Here is a 17,308-nt window from a genome sequence, read left to right as displayed (position 1 = left end):
GCGTTTCGTGAGTCCGTTGTCGTTGTTGGGGGGAAAAGCAAACAGCTGTTTGCTGCTCGCGATGTGCTCCGCAGAAAACAGCTGTTTGCTGCGGAGCACATCGCGAGCAGGCTCCCGTGAGCGGGAGGGCGCTCCTTCTTCACTACAGACTATCGCGCCACCTAACCATTCGCCAAAATGTTTTTAATACGAGCGGTAACCGGCCAAGCGCCGTGCAAAAAACAATCTTCAAATAAAAGAAAGTCACCGGAGGAGTTAAAGGAGTGACAGGGAGTTGGCTGCAGTGCCGCGTCCTAAAACCCTTTTATAATCTATCGATTAGATTTATGATTCGAAAATTATAAAAGTAGGGTAGACATGTGAAGATTATCCGGCTGAACAAAACGTGCATTTATCAAACAGGTTTGTTTTCCACAGACCTTATTTCCAGCTATTTTCCAAAACCCTGTGGAGAAATTCCATTGCTTTTTGTGGAGGGAACCAGCAGCTTACTTCCTGGTTTCAGGACGCGTCACTGCACCTCTCAATATGATGCCAGTATAAACAAGGTCTTCTGTCGGCTCTGTACATCAATGCCGACCTACGCTGACAAGTAAGTGAAGAGTAGACAATATAAAGGTATTGGCGAAATGTCCCAGCAGTTTAGGATAATGAAGGTTCTAATCAAATCAATTACATAGCCATTACATTTCTAACTCCTGATGACAGGAAGGCAGAAAGTGCATTATACAAATAATAATACTCATAATAATAGCAGACATTTTTTAACAATGACCACAATATCATTATTTTAATAAACCAAATATGAACAATTGAGGAAAATGAGGAAGAACTGATGATTAAAATGTTGTAGTACAAGTAGTAATGTAGTTAGTGCATAAATTATTGCAACAAATGTGTAAATGTGTAAAACGACTGGTGTTGACGTTAGTGCTACACTTTTCAGTCATGTTGATTGACCAGCGTAATTTAACCAAACAGCCTTTGTGCCCTGTCATGTGGCCTTTGTGCCCTTAAAAAAAATGTGAACGGGAAGGCCAAATGGCCTTGCCCCTAAAATGACGAAATTCCAAGCCTGGTGTGGGTGGGTGGCTAGTCACTAATTAATGGTTGGATGTGATTTAGGAAAAATCTTTTGCTTTCAAATTATTATAAGAAAAATAAACTGTTTTTGTTGTTGTAATTTCCTCTTTGTGATGTTATTTTAAGTAGAAAAAATAAACGCTTACATTGAAAACAGAATAAACGTACTTATCTTATGCTTATGGAAATCCTCCGGCTCCTCGTTATCTCAAAGGTGTTGATTTGCAAAGATGACCTTTGCAGGTCAGATGTTTTCTCTTTAATGGCATGGCAACAAGTTTCATTATTTCTTTAAAAAGGGGTCGGCCATTCCTTCAAGTTTTTATACTTTCACATAGGTTATATAAAATCCACAAGCCTCTCTCTGACAGCAGATGTAAGAAGATGGCCCAACATTTAAGGGTGAATGCAGGGTAACACAGGCAGCTAAGGCAAACGAGGAGAACAGGTGAACAGATTGATTAGACAGAATAAGACAGGAAAGAAGAAAAACACATTCAGGGCTTTGGTGCGGTGTTTGAGCCTCATCTGGGCAATTAAATGCTTCTGCACCAGTTAACACTCAGTGGGCCATTCCTGTCCAAACACGGCTATTTCATACATGCAAGTTCTTCTAAAAATGTGAGTGAAGCACATATTCTGTGGCCACTGCTAACAGGGCACAAATATATATATGTATTATTCATTTTTAAGAAATATAAGTAGTCTTTCTTATCATAAATATATAATCCGACACGATACGATTCAACGAAGCAGAAGAAAAACAGATGATTATAAACATTAAATTACTGGATGTAATTAACAGATCACAATCACAGATACATTCATTAGTTAGATCCAGGGGATCATTAGAAATGTTTACTGTTGCAGACCCCACCCATTTTTGCTAATATTCCCATATGTTGTCAGGGATACTATAAACATGATTTAAAAGTCATCAAAGGTTGTGTCCCACAGAGCCATTTTATCAAAGTCGATTTAGCTTTGTTTAGCGTGCAGGCCGACTGTTGCATCTGAGGTTAAGTTATATACCATCACCCTGCTCTGGAGGAAGAGGCTGAGCATGATATTCCTCTGCTTCCCTTGAAACTAGATTTTTTTTCCAAGCACCATGTTTTGGCTCTTGAGATCCCCAAATTGAGCTCAGGGGATACGTTTAAAAATCCTCCAATAAACAGTTCAACTTTTGCACGTTTCCAATCTCGACCTCCCCAGTCAATCCATAAATCCTTAGATTGTTGCATCTCTTTTCTAGATAAAATGGAAATAATGAAATTCAAAGATATGTGGGGAGAAAATATCTTTCATCAGCTTTCCAGGAGGGTGATATATGTTGAGTAATCACACTTTGAGACTGAATGTTAATGTAGAGGTGCTTCTATTACTTTACCATTGCAGTTCCATTTTTTGATACCTTATAGGCTACTTGAAAAAAATTGCAAATTAAATGCGCTTTTACGCATAAATATCCAGTGCCTATGCCTGGATGGGGATTCTTGTCGCGTTGAAGCCGTCTATGAGTTATCATAATTTCTACCAAACTTCTCATTCTCTTACTTGTTCTCATTTAAGTTGCAGTTTGAGACAAGCAGTGGTAAACGTATCCAATCATTCACAAGAAAGTAAAGCTAAGACAAAATAAAAAAATGTAAACTTAGAATCTCTGATTAATCACTTTAAGATCCCTCATATTAAATTAATTTTATAATTACCCCTTGTTGCTTATATATTGATCCGTCAGTACTAACAATTTTGACTATTTTCTGTCTTTTATTTTTACTTTCTTGGCTCTTCCGTCTGTCTTCTTCTTTTCAACTCTCTCTTTCTCTCTCTCTGTCTCTCTTTCCTGCCTCTCAGTCTCGTCAGACCCCTGAGGGCGAGTTCCTGCCTCTGGACCAGTGTGAACTGGATGTTGGTTTTGGGACAGGAGCAGACCAGCTCTTCTTGGTTTCACCTCTCACTATTTGCCACGAAATCAATCCCAAGAGCCCTTTTTTCGACTTATCCCAGCGCTCCCTCATGAACGAACAGTTTGAGATTGTCGTTATCCTCGAAGGCATCGTGGAAACCACTGGTGAGATTCTTCCTGAATTAAACTCCTTTCCCTTCACTGCACCTCTTTCATTTCATTGTATGTGTATCCACTTATATGCCATTCTCATTTCTTCTTTTCTTCACTCTCCTTACTCTCAATCTAAATGTAAATTCCTATATTAATATGAACCCACAAAACATTCTCGTATAATAGATACTGCGTAATCTAAACTCTGAGAAATCTCATTTCCCTGCCTCAGTTTTGCATATTTGAAGAACACAGGAACTGAACAAAATGTAATAAGAACACTGACACCATGATTTAATTACGAGGGATATTTTATTACAGCAGAATCGGTTTAAGCCCACCCTATGCATAATAAAAGCCTCATAAAAGGTCATGGATGCGCATTTCACTTGGATGGATGACCCTGGGTCTTGGTTGAAGTTCCACTACATTTTTCAGATGACGACTGAGAGCAGAGGTAACTCTGAGCCTGTGAGACATTGTTATACAGCCGCTGCTGTTAACTACAGGGCGCTGGAGGACTCTCACTGTTCTCTCTATGGCACATGTAACAGAATGATTCTTACCTTAAGTCCAAAACTGAAAAATCCATATCCATTACATTACATTACATTGCATTTAGCTGACGCTTTTATCCAAAGCGACTTACAATAAGTACATTCGACCAGGAAGACACAACCTTGAGGAAAACAGAATCATATAAGTACATCAGGTTTCATAGAGCCAATCATTTCAAGTGCTACTCAACTGGCTTTAGATAAGCCAGTCCTTTATTAGTATATAAGTGCTCTGTTAGCAGTTCTTTGTTACTCATTCTATCACTCGAAGTGGAGTCGAAAGAGATGAGTTTTCAGTCTGCTCCGGAAGGTGTGTAAGCTTTCTGCCGTCCTGATGTCAATGGGGAGCTCATTCCACCATTTAGGAGCCAGGATAGCAAACCCACGTGTTTTTGCTGATGGGAACTTGGGTCCCCCTCGCAGCGAGGGTGCAGCGAGTCGTTTGGCTGATGCAGAGCGAAGTGCACGCGCTGGGGTGTACGGTTTAACCATGTCCTGGATGTAGGAAGGGCCAGATCCATTCGCAGCATGGTACGCAAGTACCAGTGTCTTGAAGTGAATTCTAGCAGTTACCGGAAGCCAGTGGAGGGAGCGGAGGAGCGGAGTGGTGTGGGAAAATTTAGGAAGGTTGAAGACTCAGACGAGCCGCTGCATTCTGGATGAGCTGCAGAGGTCGGATGGCACATGCAGGTAGACCAGCCAGGAGGGAGTTGCAGTAGTCCAGGCGTGAGATGACGAGAGCCTGGACCAGAACCTGTGTCGCTTTCTGGGTTAGCTGGGGACGTATCTTCCTGATGTTGAAAAGCGTGTATCTGCAGCAGCGGGTTGTAGCAGCGATATTTTCAGTGAAGGACAGGTTGTTATCCAGGATCACACCCAGATTCCTTGCAGTCTGGGTTGGGGAGACAACAGAGGTGCCGATGTTGATGGTCAGGTCAAGAGTGGGACAATCTTTTCCCGGAAGGAAAAGCACTTCAGTTTTGTCAAGGTTGAGCTTGAGATGATGAGCGGACATCCACTGAGAGATGTCAGCTAAACAAGCAGAGATGCGTGCGACCACCTGGGTCTCTGAGCGGGGAAAGGACAGAATTAGTTGGGTGTCGTCAGCGTAGCAGTGGTATGAAAAACCATGCGGGCTAATGACAGATCCGAGCGAGTTTGTGTACAGGGAGAAGAGGAGGGGACCAAGAACGGAGCCCTGAGGGACCCCTGTAGTTAATTGACAAGGGTCGGACTTGGACCCTCTCCAAGTTACCCTGTAGGTGCGGTCCCTATCCCTCCTTTCTTATTAGCTCTGCTTCCATCCATCCCCTAGAACCCTAATTTTCTTCTTTTGTAGAAGAAACCACAGAGCTGAATAGTCTAAGAGCAGGAGGGAGGATTCAGCAGGGAAGCGTAAAGGCACAGTCTGTGCTCTGTTGATAATGCCATTAAATCAGAGGACAGCCAGAAGTTTAGTGCCGCAGTGCTGTGGCCCTCGGAGCTGAGGAGTAAAGAAGGGAAGCCCTGGCAGTGTCACATTCAATGGGCCACAATATCCCATCATCCTCATGCTGACACACATCCCATGAACCCTGTTAATCCAATAACACATTAACAGGTACTCCCCACATGCAGCGGCTGCTTATACAGCTGTTCAGCTTGTTGATGGTGTCCCTAACTCATGTTAAATCTGTTTTAGATGCGTTTTGAGACAGGGGGCAATTTTATTCATAAAATAAAACTCATTATTTAACCAAAGAAAAGGTCTCTAGAACTTCATGGACAGCGTTTATTAATTTCTGCTCAATGATTTATCACTCTGGCAAAAACTAGACTCAACATCAGCACTGTATTAAATACACAACTATACTGTACAATACAAGTATTTTGCCATCATCTAATCAATCCAGTTCAGATAATTAATTGTCTTGAAATAAATGTTTTTCACCTTAAAAAAAAAGGAGGTTGGGACCTAATCCAAAATCGACAATTCGGAAAACATGCGAAGACCAAATACATTTTCAAAATAGACCCGATGATTGCTAGACCAAATTCATATTCTGTCAATACAACACATTCTCACTCCCAGGTCGGCCTATGTTGACGTTATGTCAAGTCCCCTGTATCGGCTTTTTCCAACGCAAGAGGGGGGTCGGCCGTGTCGGCTTTTTCCAACGCAAGGGGGGGCCCTTAGCGTACATTTTCAACTTTCCGGGATGTCCATAGGCTTCTATATAGCTCCCTAAACGTATGTTGTAGACGACTTGAGATCGCGAGCGAATGCTACCTGAAGATCCATTCTCACAGCGTTTATCAACCTTTTTCTTACTCAATATCAAGCCACACTTATTGTTTTTACTTCTTTATTTTAATTGAATAATGTAGGACTTTTGTTGCCGTCAGGTATGGGGAGAGTAGGGGCTCAGAATACTGAAATCTGTATTGTTTCATAGTTTTTTCCTTCTAATTTTGTATTCTTTTCTAAACCACACACTGCTATTTACTCAACAATAACACATAATTACCCTTGTGTTTATTTATTTGTTTGATTAATAAACACAAGTTGGAGTCCGTTAGGACCGAGGGTCGGAGCAGCTCATAGTAGTTGCTTTAGAGAATTTTACACCCGGAAGTAAGTATTCTCTCCGCTTCGCTTGACAAACCCTGTGATAGTCCTCAAGCTCTGTGATTGGATGTTTGAGTGTGCGCCGAGGGTTACGCCGAGCGTCGAACAGCACTTTGAAATGGGATGGAACCACGGCAGACTGTCCAAAACTGGATTTGAACGGGTCCACCCTCCCCCCCCTCCCCCACCCCATCCCCAGAACTACACATGCTGGCTATTGTGTGTTTCGCAATATGTTTAACTTCTATGGCACGTCTCTGGGAATTGTAGTTTTAAAAGACGTTTTCATATTTCCCATAATAAGAAGTTGCCAGTATTAAACTGTGTACATCCCTGGAGGTTTAGGGGATAGGAAACACTCAATTTAAAACATATAATTAATAAATGGGTGAAAATTGCTTGTGCCCATAATGGGCAGCATTAATATATACCCACATGACAGCTAAGGTCAGAAGAGCTTTATTTAAGCTCTGGTCTTACTGTATGTCTGTGACCCCTCCTGTTGTTCATTGATAAGCCTGAAACATGCACTTGTCAAGGTTCAGAGGCACATTTTTCAAATATGGCAGTAGCCATCGATCATCTTAAGATAAGATATACTTTATTGATCCCACGTTGGAAACATTTGCGTTACATCAGCATGTGTAACAGTTGTAAATATGCAGTGGTGTTTATTTGTAAATCATTTAATATAATCACACAAATTCTGTGTTTTATTTAATAATTCTGTGTTCTTTATTTATTGATTGTTCAATACCTGACAAGGTCGGAGATTACAAAGTTGGGTCGCAGGTTCCTCAACAGTGCATTACAACATCTATCAATATGTGTGTATACCTCCACCATTAAACTGCACATTTCTTATACTATCTACATACATCTTATAAGAGTATAATATAATATCAGTTAAAATAAGTGCTTAAACATACAGTAGTTAACATTGCAGGAAAGCAATATATTAGTACTTTGTCAGGCTTAATATTTATACCCCCAAAGCTTTTTTCTTATTCAAAATAAGACCTTAACCTAAAGTATTCTTTAATGTTTCAAATCAAATCAAATCAAGTTTTATTTATATAGCACATTTATAAACGATTTTTGGTCGAGCCAAAGTGCTGTACATATAATAAAAATAGCCTACAGTAGAGACACTTTACAGAAAATACAATAGCACAGATTGTTCAGAATATCAGTATGATAAAAACGACACCCTCTATCCTTAGACCCTCACATCGTACAAGGAAAAACTTCCAGAGAAAACCCACAGTTTAAGGAAAAAAAAAAGTTTAAATAAAGCCTTATTAGTTTGTCTGTCTGTGTCTCCTATTAATATCTAATAATACAAATAATACATTTCAATAATGTGCTTTAACCACCAGGTGTCCCTTTCTATCAGCTGTGCGCCGTTATGGTGTAAATATACCAATATATTGATTGGATCAAATATAAAAGTCAGCCGAATTAGTATTGATACGGCAAGGAGACTTATTGTGTGAAGAGAAATTGAAGATTTTGTTTAATTGCTGATATATTTATGATCCATCCATCCATCCATCCATCCATCTTCTCCCGCTTATCCGTGGTCGGGTCGCGGGGGTAGCAGTTCCAGCAGAGAGCCCCAAACTTTCTTTTCCCTGGCGACATCAACCAGCTCTGACTGGGGGATCCCAAGGCGCTCCCAGGCCAGCGAAGAGATATAATCCCTCCACCTGGTCCTAGGTCTACCCCTTGGTCTCTTCCCAGCTGGACGTGCCTGGAACACCTCCCTAGGGAGGCGCCCAGGTGGCATCCTAACTAGGTGCCCGAACCACCTCAACTGGCTTCTTTCGACGCGAAGGAGGAGCGGCTCAACTCCGAGTCCCTCCCTGATGACCGAACTTCTCACCTTATCTCTAAGGGAGACACCAGCCACCCGGCGGAGGAAACCCATCTCGGCCGCTTGTATCCGCGATCTCGTTCTGTCGGTCATGACCCATCCTTCATGACCATAGGTGAGGGTAGGAACGAAAATGGCCCGGTAGACAAAGAGCTTTGCCTTCTGACTCAGCTCCCTTTTCGTCACAACGGTGCGGTAAAGCGACTGCAGTACCGCTCCCGCTGCTCCGATTCTCCGGCCCATCTCACGCTCCATTGTTCCCTCACTCGAGAACAAGACCCCGAGATACTTGAACTCCTTCACTTGGGGTAAGGACTCATTCCCTACTTGGAGTGGACAGTCCATCGGTTTCCTGCTGAGAACCATGGCCTCAGATTTGGAGGTGCTGATCCTCATCCCAGCCGCTTCACACTCGGTTGCGAACCGATCCAGTGAGTGCTGAAGGTCGCAGACCGATGAAGCCATCAGAACCACATCATCTGCAAAAAGCAGTGGTGCAATCCTTACTCCACCGAACTGCAGACCCCCCCCCCCCACGACTACGCCTCGAAATCCGATCCATGTATATTACAAACAGGATTGGTGACAAAGCGCAGCCCTGGCGGAGGCCAACCCTCACTGGAAATGGGTCCGACTTACTGCCGAGGACCCGGACACAGCTCTCGCTTTGGGAGTACAGAGATTGGATGGCCCTGAGTAGAGACCCCCTCACCCCATACTCCCGCAGCACCTCCCACAGTACCTCCCTGGGAACCCGGTCATACGCCTTCTCCAAGTCTACAAAACACATGTAGACCGGATAAGCGTACTCCCAGGCCCCCTCCAGGATCCTTGCGAGAGTAAAAAGCTGATCCGTCGTTCCACGACCAGGACGGAATCCGCATTGTTCCTCCTCAATCTGAGGTTCGACAATCGGCCTGACCCTCCTTTCAAGTACCTTGGAGTAAACTTTCCCGGGGAGGCTGAGTAGTGTGATGCCTCTGTAATTGGCACACACCCTCTGATCCCCCTTTTTGAAAAGGGGGACCACCACCCCGGTCTGCCACTCCTTCGGTACTGTTTCCGACTTCCACGCAACGTTGATGAGACGTGTCAACCATGACAGTCCCTCAACACCCAGAGCCTTCAGCATTTCCGGGCGGATCTCATCCACCCCCGGAGCTTTGCCACTGTGGAGTTGTTTAACGACCTCAGTCACCTCCCACCGGGAGATTGGTGTTGATCCCCCGTCATACTCCAGCTCTGCCTCTAACATAGAGGGCGGAGTTGTCAGGTTCAGGAGTTCCTCAAAGTGTTCCTTCCAACGCCCCAACACTCCATCAGTTGAGGTCAACAACGTCCCATCCTTACTGTACACAGCTTGGATGGTTCCCTGCTTCCCCCTCCTGAGGTATCGGACAGTTTTCCAGAACAACTTTGGTGCCGCCCGAAAGTCCTTCTCCATTTCTTCTCCAAACTTCTCCCACACCCGCTGCTTTGCCTCGGCCACGGATGAGGCTGCTGCCCTTCGGGCCTGTCGGTACCTTGCAACTGCCTCGGGAGTCCCCCGGGATAACAAATCCCTGAAGGCCTCCTTCTTCAGTCGGACGGCTTCCCTGACCACCGGTGTCCACCAGGAGGTTCGAGGGTTACCGCCCCTTGAGGCACCTAGGACCTTGAGACCACAGCTCCCCACCGCGGCTTCGGCAATAGAGGCTTTGAACACCGAACACTCTGGTTCAATGTCCCCAACCTCCACAGGAATGCCCGAAAAGCTCCGCCGGAGGTATGAGTTGAAGGCCTCCTGAACTTGGGCCTCCTCCAGACGTTCCCAGTTCACCCGAACTACACGTTTGGGCTTACCAGGTCTATCCAGAGGCTTCCCCCGCCACTCGACCCAACTCACCACCAGATGGTGATCAGTTGACAACTCCGCCCCTCTCTTTACCCGAGTGTCCAAAACATACGGCCTCAGGTCCGATGATACGATAACGAAATCGATCATGGACCTTCTGCCTAGGGTGCTCTGGTACCACGTACACTTATGAGCATCCTTATGTTCGAACATGGTGTTTGTTATGGCCAATCCATGACTAGCACAGAAGTCCAGTAACAAACCACCACTCCGGTTCAGATCAGGGGGGCCGTTCCTCCCAATCACGCCCCTCCAAGTGTCTCCATCATTGCCCACATGTGCGTTGAAGTCTCCCAGCAAGACTAAGGAGTCCCCTTCAGGAGCCCCATACAGGACTCTTTCCAGGGTCTCCAAGAAGGCCGAATACTCTGAACTGCTGTTGGGTGCATAAGCACACACAACAGTCAGAGTTTTCCCCCCCATAACCCGCAGGCGTAGGGAGGCGACCCTCTCGTCCACTGGGGTAAACTCCAACAACGAAGCACCTAACCGGGGACTTGTGAGTATCCCCACACCCGCCCGGCGCCTCACACCTTGAGCAACTCCGGAGAAGAATAGAGTCCAACCCCGATCCAGAAGTAAGGTTCCAGAGCCGACGCTGTGCGTAGAGGTGAGCCCAACCAGATCCAACTGGTACCGCTCCACCTCCCGCACAAGCTCCGGCTCCTTCCCCCCCAGAGAGGTGACGTTCCACATCCCCAAAGCCAGCTTCTGCCGCCCGGGTCTGGTCCGTCGAGACCCTCCGCTTTCACTGCCACCCTTCTGGCAGCGCACCCGACTCCATCGATGTTTCCCGTAGGTGGTGGGCCCGCGGGACGGAGAAGCGGAGGTGTTGCCCACGTTGCCTTTTCGGGCCGGGCTCCGTGGCAAGCCCGGCCACCAGACGCTCGCCGACGAGTCCTCCTTCTGGGCCTGGCTCCAGAAGGGGACCCCGGGCTTCCTCCGGGCCGGGTATCCTCACTTCCTGTGTCGTCTTTCATGAGGTCTTTTGAACCAATCTTAGTCTGGCCCCTTGCCTGAGACCAATTTGCCATGGGAGACCCTACCAGGAACACAAGGTTCCAGACAACACAGCCCCCAGGTTCATCAGGGCACACAAACCTCTCTACCACGGTAAGGTGCTGGTTCTTCAGAGAGGCATATTTTTATATATATATATTTATGATCCACGTCACATATTCACTTTCGGCGACAGTTGTTCCTGTTTGTCTAGAAGTCTTCTCATCAGGGCTCTATAAATAGCGAACTACGGCAGATAGTAATATTTAATGCAGCCGAACCGTGTATTACAATGCCGTTATGTGATGACCTCCTAAGAGAAAAGCAAGCAAACTCGGAATAAAGTTTTTTTTTTTTTTAATGTTTTCGTATTTCACATCAACAGGAAGTCCGGTTAACTAAAATGTCTGTGCGGAACAATACTCCAACCCATAGATCCGTGGGTGAATAATGTCAATCACCACATTACACACATCCCTTCACATTTACATTTTAATTTACATTAAAGTATTTCGTGAGGCCTTCTAAAATGTTTTAAAATATAATTAGGGTTGTAGTTGAAGAGTAGGTACATTATTGTGTTGCCTAGCAAGGCAATTGCACAACGGCACGTCCATTGAATAGCCTAGATACTAGGGGTGTAACGGTACACGTACACGTGTGTACCGAAGTGTACCGAATGAAAATAACGTTAAACGTAAAAAATTGAGAACGTGAACAACTTCTTGGAAGTAATCTCAGGTGCTGCGTCGCAGCATTCAGAGTAATTTGCTCCCATTGTGTTCAACGCGTCATAGAGCAAGCAAGTCATTTCATTGGACGAGCTGGTCAGAGGGATGCGTTCAAATGTAGTCAGTAATTTGAGGAACTGTCGAAATGGCGAACGCAGATAAAGTTGAGCTCGAAAATCCTCCAGCATCATTGAAGTCTCCGGTTTGAGAACATTTTGGTTTCGCAGTTACGTACAAGGATGACGGACAAAGACAGGTGGACCGAACCAAAGCTGTTTGTCGGCATTGTTCAACTAAAATTGGTTACGCGGCTGGCAATACATCAAACTTGCACACTCATTTGAAAAGGCATCACCCGAACGTGAATATCACCGGTACCAAAAGACTGAAGTGCAAACCCAACTCCCGCTAGCATTTAAGCCCCCACCACTCGCAAAAACTTCAGACCGAGCCAAAGCTATTACAAACGGCAAATATCCTTATGTTGCCATGTTAGCAAAGCGCTACCTGGCTGTATCTGCTATAGTGTTGCACGGTGTACCGATACTTGAAAGGTACCGCGATACCCTGCCGTTAAAAATGGTACGATTCCTCCGTTTCATTAGTATCGGTACTTTAAGAATGACGGGGAAAAGTACTCCCGTGAAAAAGCGCCGTTTTAATAAGAGTCGTGTGTGTTCAGCGCTCTGCTTCCACTCCCTGCACTGCAGCCGTGCCTGCAGTCCCGCTCCTCTCAAGCACGTTCTAAGTCCCTCCCCTCTCTCGTGCACGCGGCCATGCGCTAGCTGCCAGAGCATGTGAGAAAACGAGAAGCATGGCTGCAAGTGGGAGTGCAACTGCCGCTGCGCCTCGGCTTGTTGACAAAAAAGACGCCAGAAGTCTGTGAACGGGCCGTTCAGGTGTTCAGAGCAGAGCTCCCTGTCAGAGCAGAGCTCCCTGTCGGAGCAGCAGAGCGTGATGTGCACTGAAAAGTTTTTCTGTCGCAATATTATCGTTGAGCAAACTTAACTAGCAAACTAGCATCACTATCTGCTAACGTTAGCTTTAGCCTTCGTTTTCTATTAGTTTTTTTCATAGGCTATAAACGGCGGTGGTATAAGTATATATCTTGTACTTGAGTAAAAGTAGAAGTACCCAGGTCTTGTACTTGAGTTAAAGTAGAAGTACCAGAATGTAGGAACAATCCTGCAATCAAAATGTTCCTCAAATAAAAGTACAAAAGTATTATCATCAAAATATAGTTAAAGTAGCGACAGTAAAAGTAGAAGTGCTCAGGTCTTGTACTAGAAGCACCAGAGTGTAGGAATACTCTGTTACAGTAAAAGTACTGCATTCAAAATGTTCCTCTAGTAAAAGTATTAAAGTAGCGACAGTAAAAGTAGTCATTGTGCAGATTGGTCCATTTCAGAATAATATATATGTTATGTTTTATAATGATTGATCATGAAAGTGTTCTCAAAGCTGGTAAATGTGCAGCTAGTTTGAATGGCTTATACTGCAGGGTAGCTTGAGGATTTACTCCAGGTGGAACTAAAGTCTGATTTAACACTTGATTATATTTCACATCATTCCTCCAGATCTGTGAAGTAACTAAAGGGATTAAATACATGTAGGGGAGGAAAAGTACACCATTATTTCTGAACTGTAGTGGATTAGAAGTACAAAGTAGCAAAAGAAACATTGAAATACTTAAATAAAGTACAAGTATCACAAAATTGTACCCAAGTAGTACTTGAGTTTATGAATTTAGTTACTTTACACCAGTGGCTATAAAGATAGAAAGACTAAGCCTTGCACAGAGGCATGAAAATACATTTTCAAAATGCTCAACAGTGCTGCCAAAATGTTAAACTCACTGCTACACAATTAAAATAAATGCTTTTATATATATTTATATTAGATGTGACTCTTTGGCGTTTCTGTTCTTAGTAACACTGCTGCTTTAGTTGTTCTGACTGCTAAAATCATCTGTTATTCCTAATTTTAAAGCCGATATTCCGCGTTTCCCTTTTTTTAAGAAAAGTATCGAAAAAGAATCGGAATCGCAATTCTTGACTTGGTATCGGTATCGAAACCAAAATGTTGGTATCGTGACAACACTAATCTGCTACCTCTGTCCCTAGCGAGAGGGTGTTCTCCACAGCAGGAGACATTGCTAGTGCCAGCTGATCTGCCCTTTCGGCAAGCAATGTGGACAAGTACATTTTTCTTTAAAAAAACATGAAAATACAATGACAAGCAAGTCATAATGTCAAGCTGGCTGCTTAGGTACTAGTACAGTAAAGTTCAAATACAGATTATTTCAGTTCATCGAAAAGATGCACCTTAATGTTTATTTTATTATATTTTATATTTATTTGAGTGAATATTCATAGTTTAATAATAATTAAAAACCCAAAACTAATAGTTTATGTTTTGTGAGTACTAGAACAGTACAGTTCAAATACAGATTATTTCAGTTCATCGAAATGCTGCACCTTAATGTTTATTTTATTATATTTTGCATTTATTTGAGTGAATACATTATTCACAGTTTAATAATAATTAAAAAAAATATGTTATGTTTTGTGATAATTTTTTCTGCTGTACCGAAAACGTACCGAACCGAACCGTGACCTAAAAACCGAGGTACGTACCGAACCGAAATGTTTGTGAACCGTTACACCCCTACTAGATACAGATACAGATTTCAGTATTCTGAGCCCCCACTCTTCCCATACCTGACGCCAACAAAAGTCCTACATTATTCAATTAAAATAAAGAAGTAAAAACAATAAGTGTGGCTTGATATTGAGTAAGAAAAAGGTTGCTAAACGCTGTGAGAATGGATCTTCGGGTAGCATTCGCTTGCGATCTCAAGTCGTCTACGACATACGTTTAGGGAGCTATATAGAAGCCTATGGACATCCCGGAAAGTTGAAAATGTACGCTAAGGGCCGCCCCCCTTGCGTTGTAAAAAGCCGACACGGCTGCCCCCCTCTTGCGTTGGAAAAAGCCGACACAGGGGACTTGACATAACGTCAACATAGGCCGACCTGGGAGTGAGGATGTGTTGGTCAATACAAATGGACACGAATGGAAAGAGCACAGTAATGCTGATAGTAGCATGATTCACCAAGTAACAAGCGATTGATGCCGAAAGAGCAACAATTAATGCACTAACTCTCTATGAAGGTTACACATATATGCAGATGACATGTCTCTCTCTTTCTCTGTTCATTTAGCTTATTTTTTAGTTGACATTGCCCGATTGAAATAGACTCTCATGAGAAAGGCAAAGCATAATAATTTGTTCTGTAAACAGTGCCAGTGAAAGCTCCTGCCAGCAATTTTACATAAAGTCTCCTTCAGGGACGCCCTCTTCGCCGTCTGCCAAGTGTTTGCATAGTTGTGCTGAGGGCTTTTATTTTTATACAAGATGAAGTAAACATTAACCAGCTGGTTGAATACCCATATGACGCCTGAATGATGAAACAACACTGGCAGGCCTGTCAGGCTCTAACCCCACAAGGTTTTCCACTGACCGGTATTGTCTGCAGATAAACAGATATTTATGGAAAGAACACAACTCAGCTCAATATTTACCCTAGACTCCCCATTGTGATTAAAGCCAAGCCTCTGGGCTAATTAAGAAAAAAACAACCGTATAACTGACTTTTCTATGGATAAAGATTAGTAGTGAGCCTGGAATAGAATCAGGCTATGACATAACACTCCCTCAGAGGGACGGACTCAGACTCTACAGCTTACTGTAATTTTTAACAGAAAGGCTCAGGTAGAAGCTGAGCCACTGGAACAGAGAGAATATGAACTAGTTACGGATCGCGGAAAACCTACAATAAGCATCAAATGTCAAGAACATTTTAAAATAAGTTCTCAAGGTTGTAATCTTGTGTTCATCAGACACAAAGACACTACATTACAGACACTACAGACCTGTACAGACAGGACCCATGGCTCTTGACATTGATGTATTGATGTACGGAGGGTGCTGGGCGGCTGCTTGTTTTGTTGTCCAGACTTGACAGGCAATTATCACGACCAACGAGCCACACTGATAACAAGCCCCACTAACCTTTAACCCACATTAACAGCACACAACAATGGGAATCACTTAGCATTACAGGGAAACAAATAGCACTAATTTGACCTCCAGGAAGAAACATTTAGAGACAGATTTACATCCTGTTGTGAAATGCTATACAAAGATGTCCTTTGTCTAATTTCAAAAGAAAGTTATTCCATTTGAGTGCATTAGAAATAGATGATTTGGACAGACAATAGTTATAATTGTTAGTTGAAATATCTGTGTATCATCTTGCATGAACCATTTGGGAAATGGCAGGAATCCTTCCAAGTGGATTTGCATTACTCAATCTCCAGTATGTGACTAAATGCATCTATAGGTGGTAGATTGAAAAAGCAGGAGCATGACGCGGTGTTTCCATAAGCAATAAGGACGAGCCGAGCGGAAAAAGAGATAATGGGAGGGGATGCTGCCCTTTCACATTCCTCCTAACACTTAATAATTGTTTTAATGGAGCTAAACCCCATTTACTTATTACTACCCTGTTACTCTCTCCTAGGTATGACATGCCAGGCACGGACATCATATACAGAGGACGAGGTTTTATGGGGTCATCGCTTCCTGCCGGTGATGTCCCTGGAGGAGGGCTTTTTCAGGGTAGACTACTCTCAGTTCCACAGCACGTTTGAGGTACCGACTCCACCGTACAGTGTCAAGGAGCATGAAGAGAAAAATGCACTGCCCTCACCTCTCTCCACTCCCACCCACACACTCAATGAGAGTCACGGCGCCCGGCGTGACCGGGTGTTTTCCGTGGATTGCATAAACACATCTGAGGATAGAAGGGGAGGTGCTGGGGGTCGACTGCCGAGCAAGCTTCAGAGGATGAGTTCTTCGGGGAAGGATGACCTGCAGAGGAAGGTGCTCCGGCTCAGCTCCCAGCACTCGGAGAAGGCCTGCAGCACAGGAGACCTGCCCCTGAAGCTGCAACACCTCAGCTCCTCGCAAGGGCCCGAGATGGCAAACCGGCTGGAACTCAAGGCCCTCAAGGTGGGCTTCGAACCCATGACCCAGTCAACTGGAGACCTGTATGAACCCAGCTTAACGCCAACCCCGGCTCCGGTGCCCGTGTACAGCCCTCTGCTGTCAGCTGGACAGAGGCCAGAGGACAACCTGCCAGCAAAGCTCCGGAGGATGAACGCTGACCGCTGAAAACCATAGACAGTCCCAACAACACATTCCCACTGAGCTCCGACAAGAGGAGGAGGAGGAGGAGGAGGAGGAGGAGGAGGAGGAGGAGGAGGAGGAGGAGATGAGCTTGGACAGAGATTAACTTTGCGTTTGGAGGCTTTTATCATAAAAAAATGATGGTTTTTCCGACAATTTATTGATTGGATTTTCTCTTTGAGACACAACCTTTATTGGAATGACTGTGATTGATGTGTTTTATAGCTTAATGCAGGCTTCGTTA

General features: G+C 44.2%; 1 protein-coding gene across 1 annotated transcript in view; it reads left to right on the top strand.

The window, feature by feature from the left end:
* Positions 1 to 17,087, top strand: part of kcnj19a (potassium inwardly rectifying channel subfamily J member 19a) — a 44,741-nt gene extending 27,654 nt beyond the window's left edge. The window contains exons 2-3 of the mRNA XM_034090049.2: positions 2,941 to 3,157; positions 16,397 to 17,087. Coding sequence (XP_033945940.1) covers positions 2,941 to 3,157; positions 16,397 to 17,049 — 870 coding nt within the window. The 3' untranslated portion in view covers positions 17,050 to 17,087. The remainder of the gene's footprint in view (positions 1 to 2,940; positions 3,158 to 16,396) is intronic.
* Positions 17,088 to 17,308: the final 221 nt, after the last annotated feature.

Source organism: Pseudochaenichthys georgianus, chromosome 8 (assembly GCF_902827115.2).
Source record: "Pseudochaenichthys georgianus chromosome 8, fPseGeo1.2, whole genome shotgun sequence".
NCBI lineage: Eukaryota > Metazoa > Chordata > Actinopteri > Perciformes > Channichthyidae > Pseudochaenichthys > Pseudochaenichthys georgianus.
The sequence above is the reverse complement of the archived record's forward strand: the minus strand, read 5'-3'. Positions and strand labels throughout refer to the sequence as shown.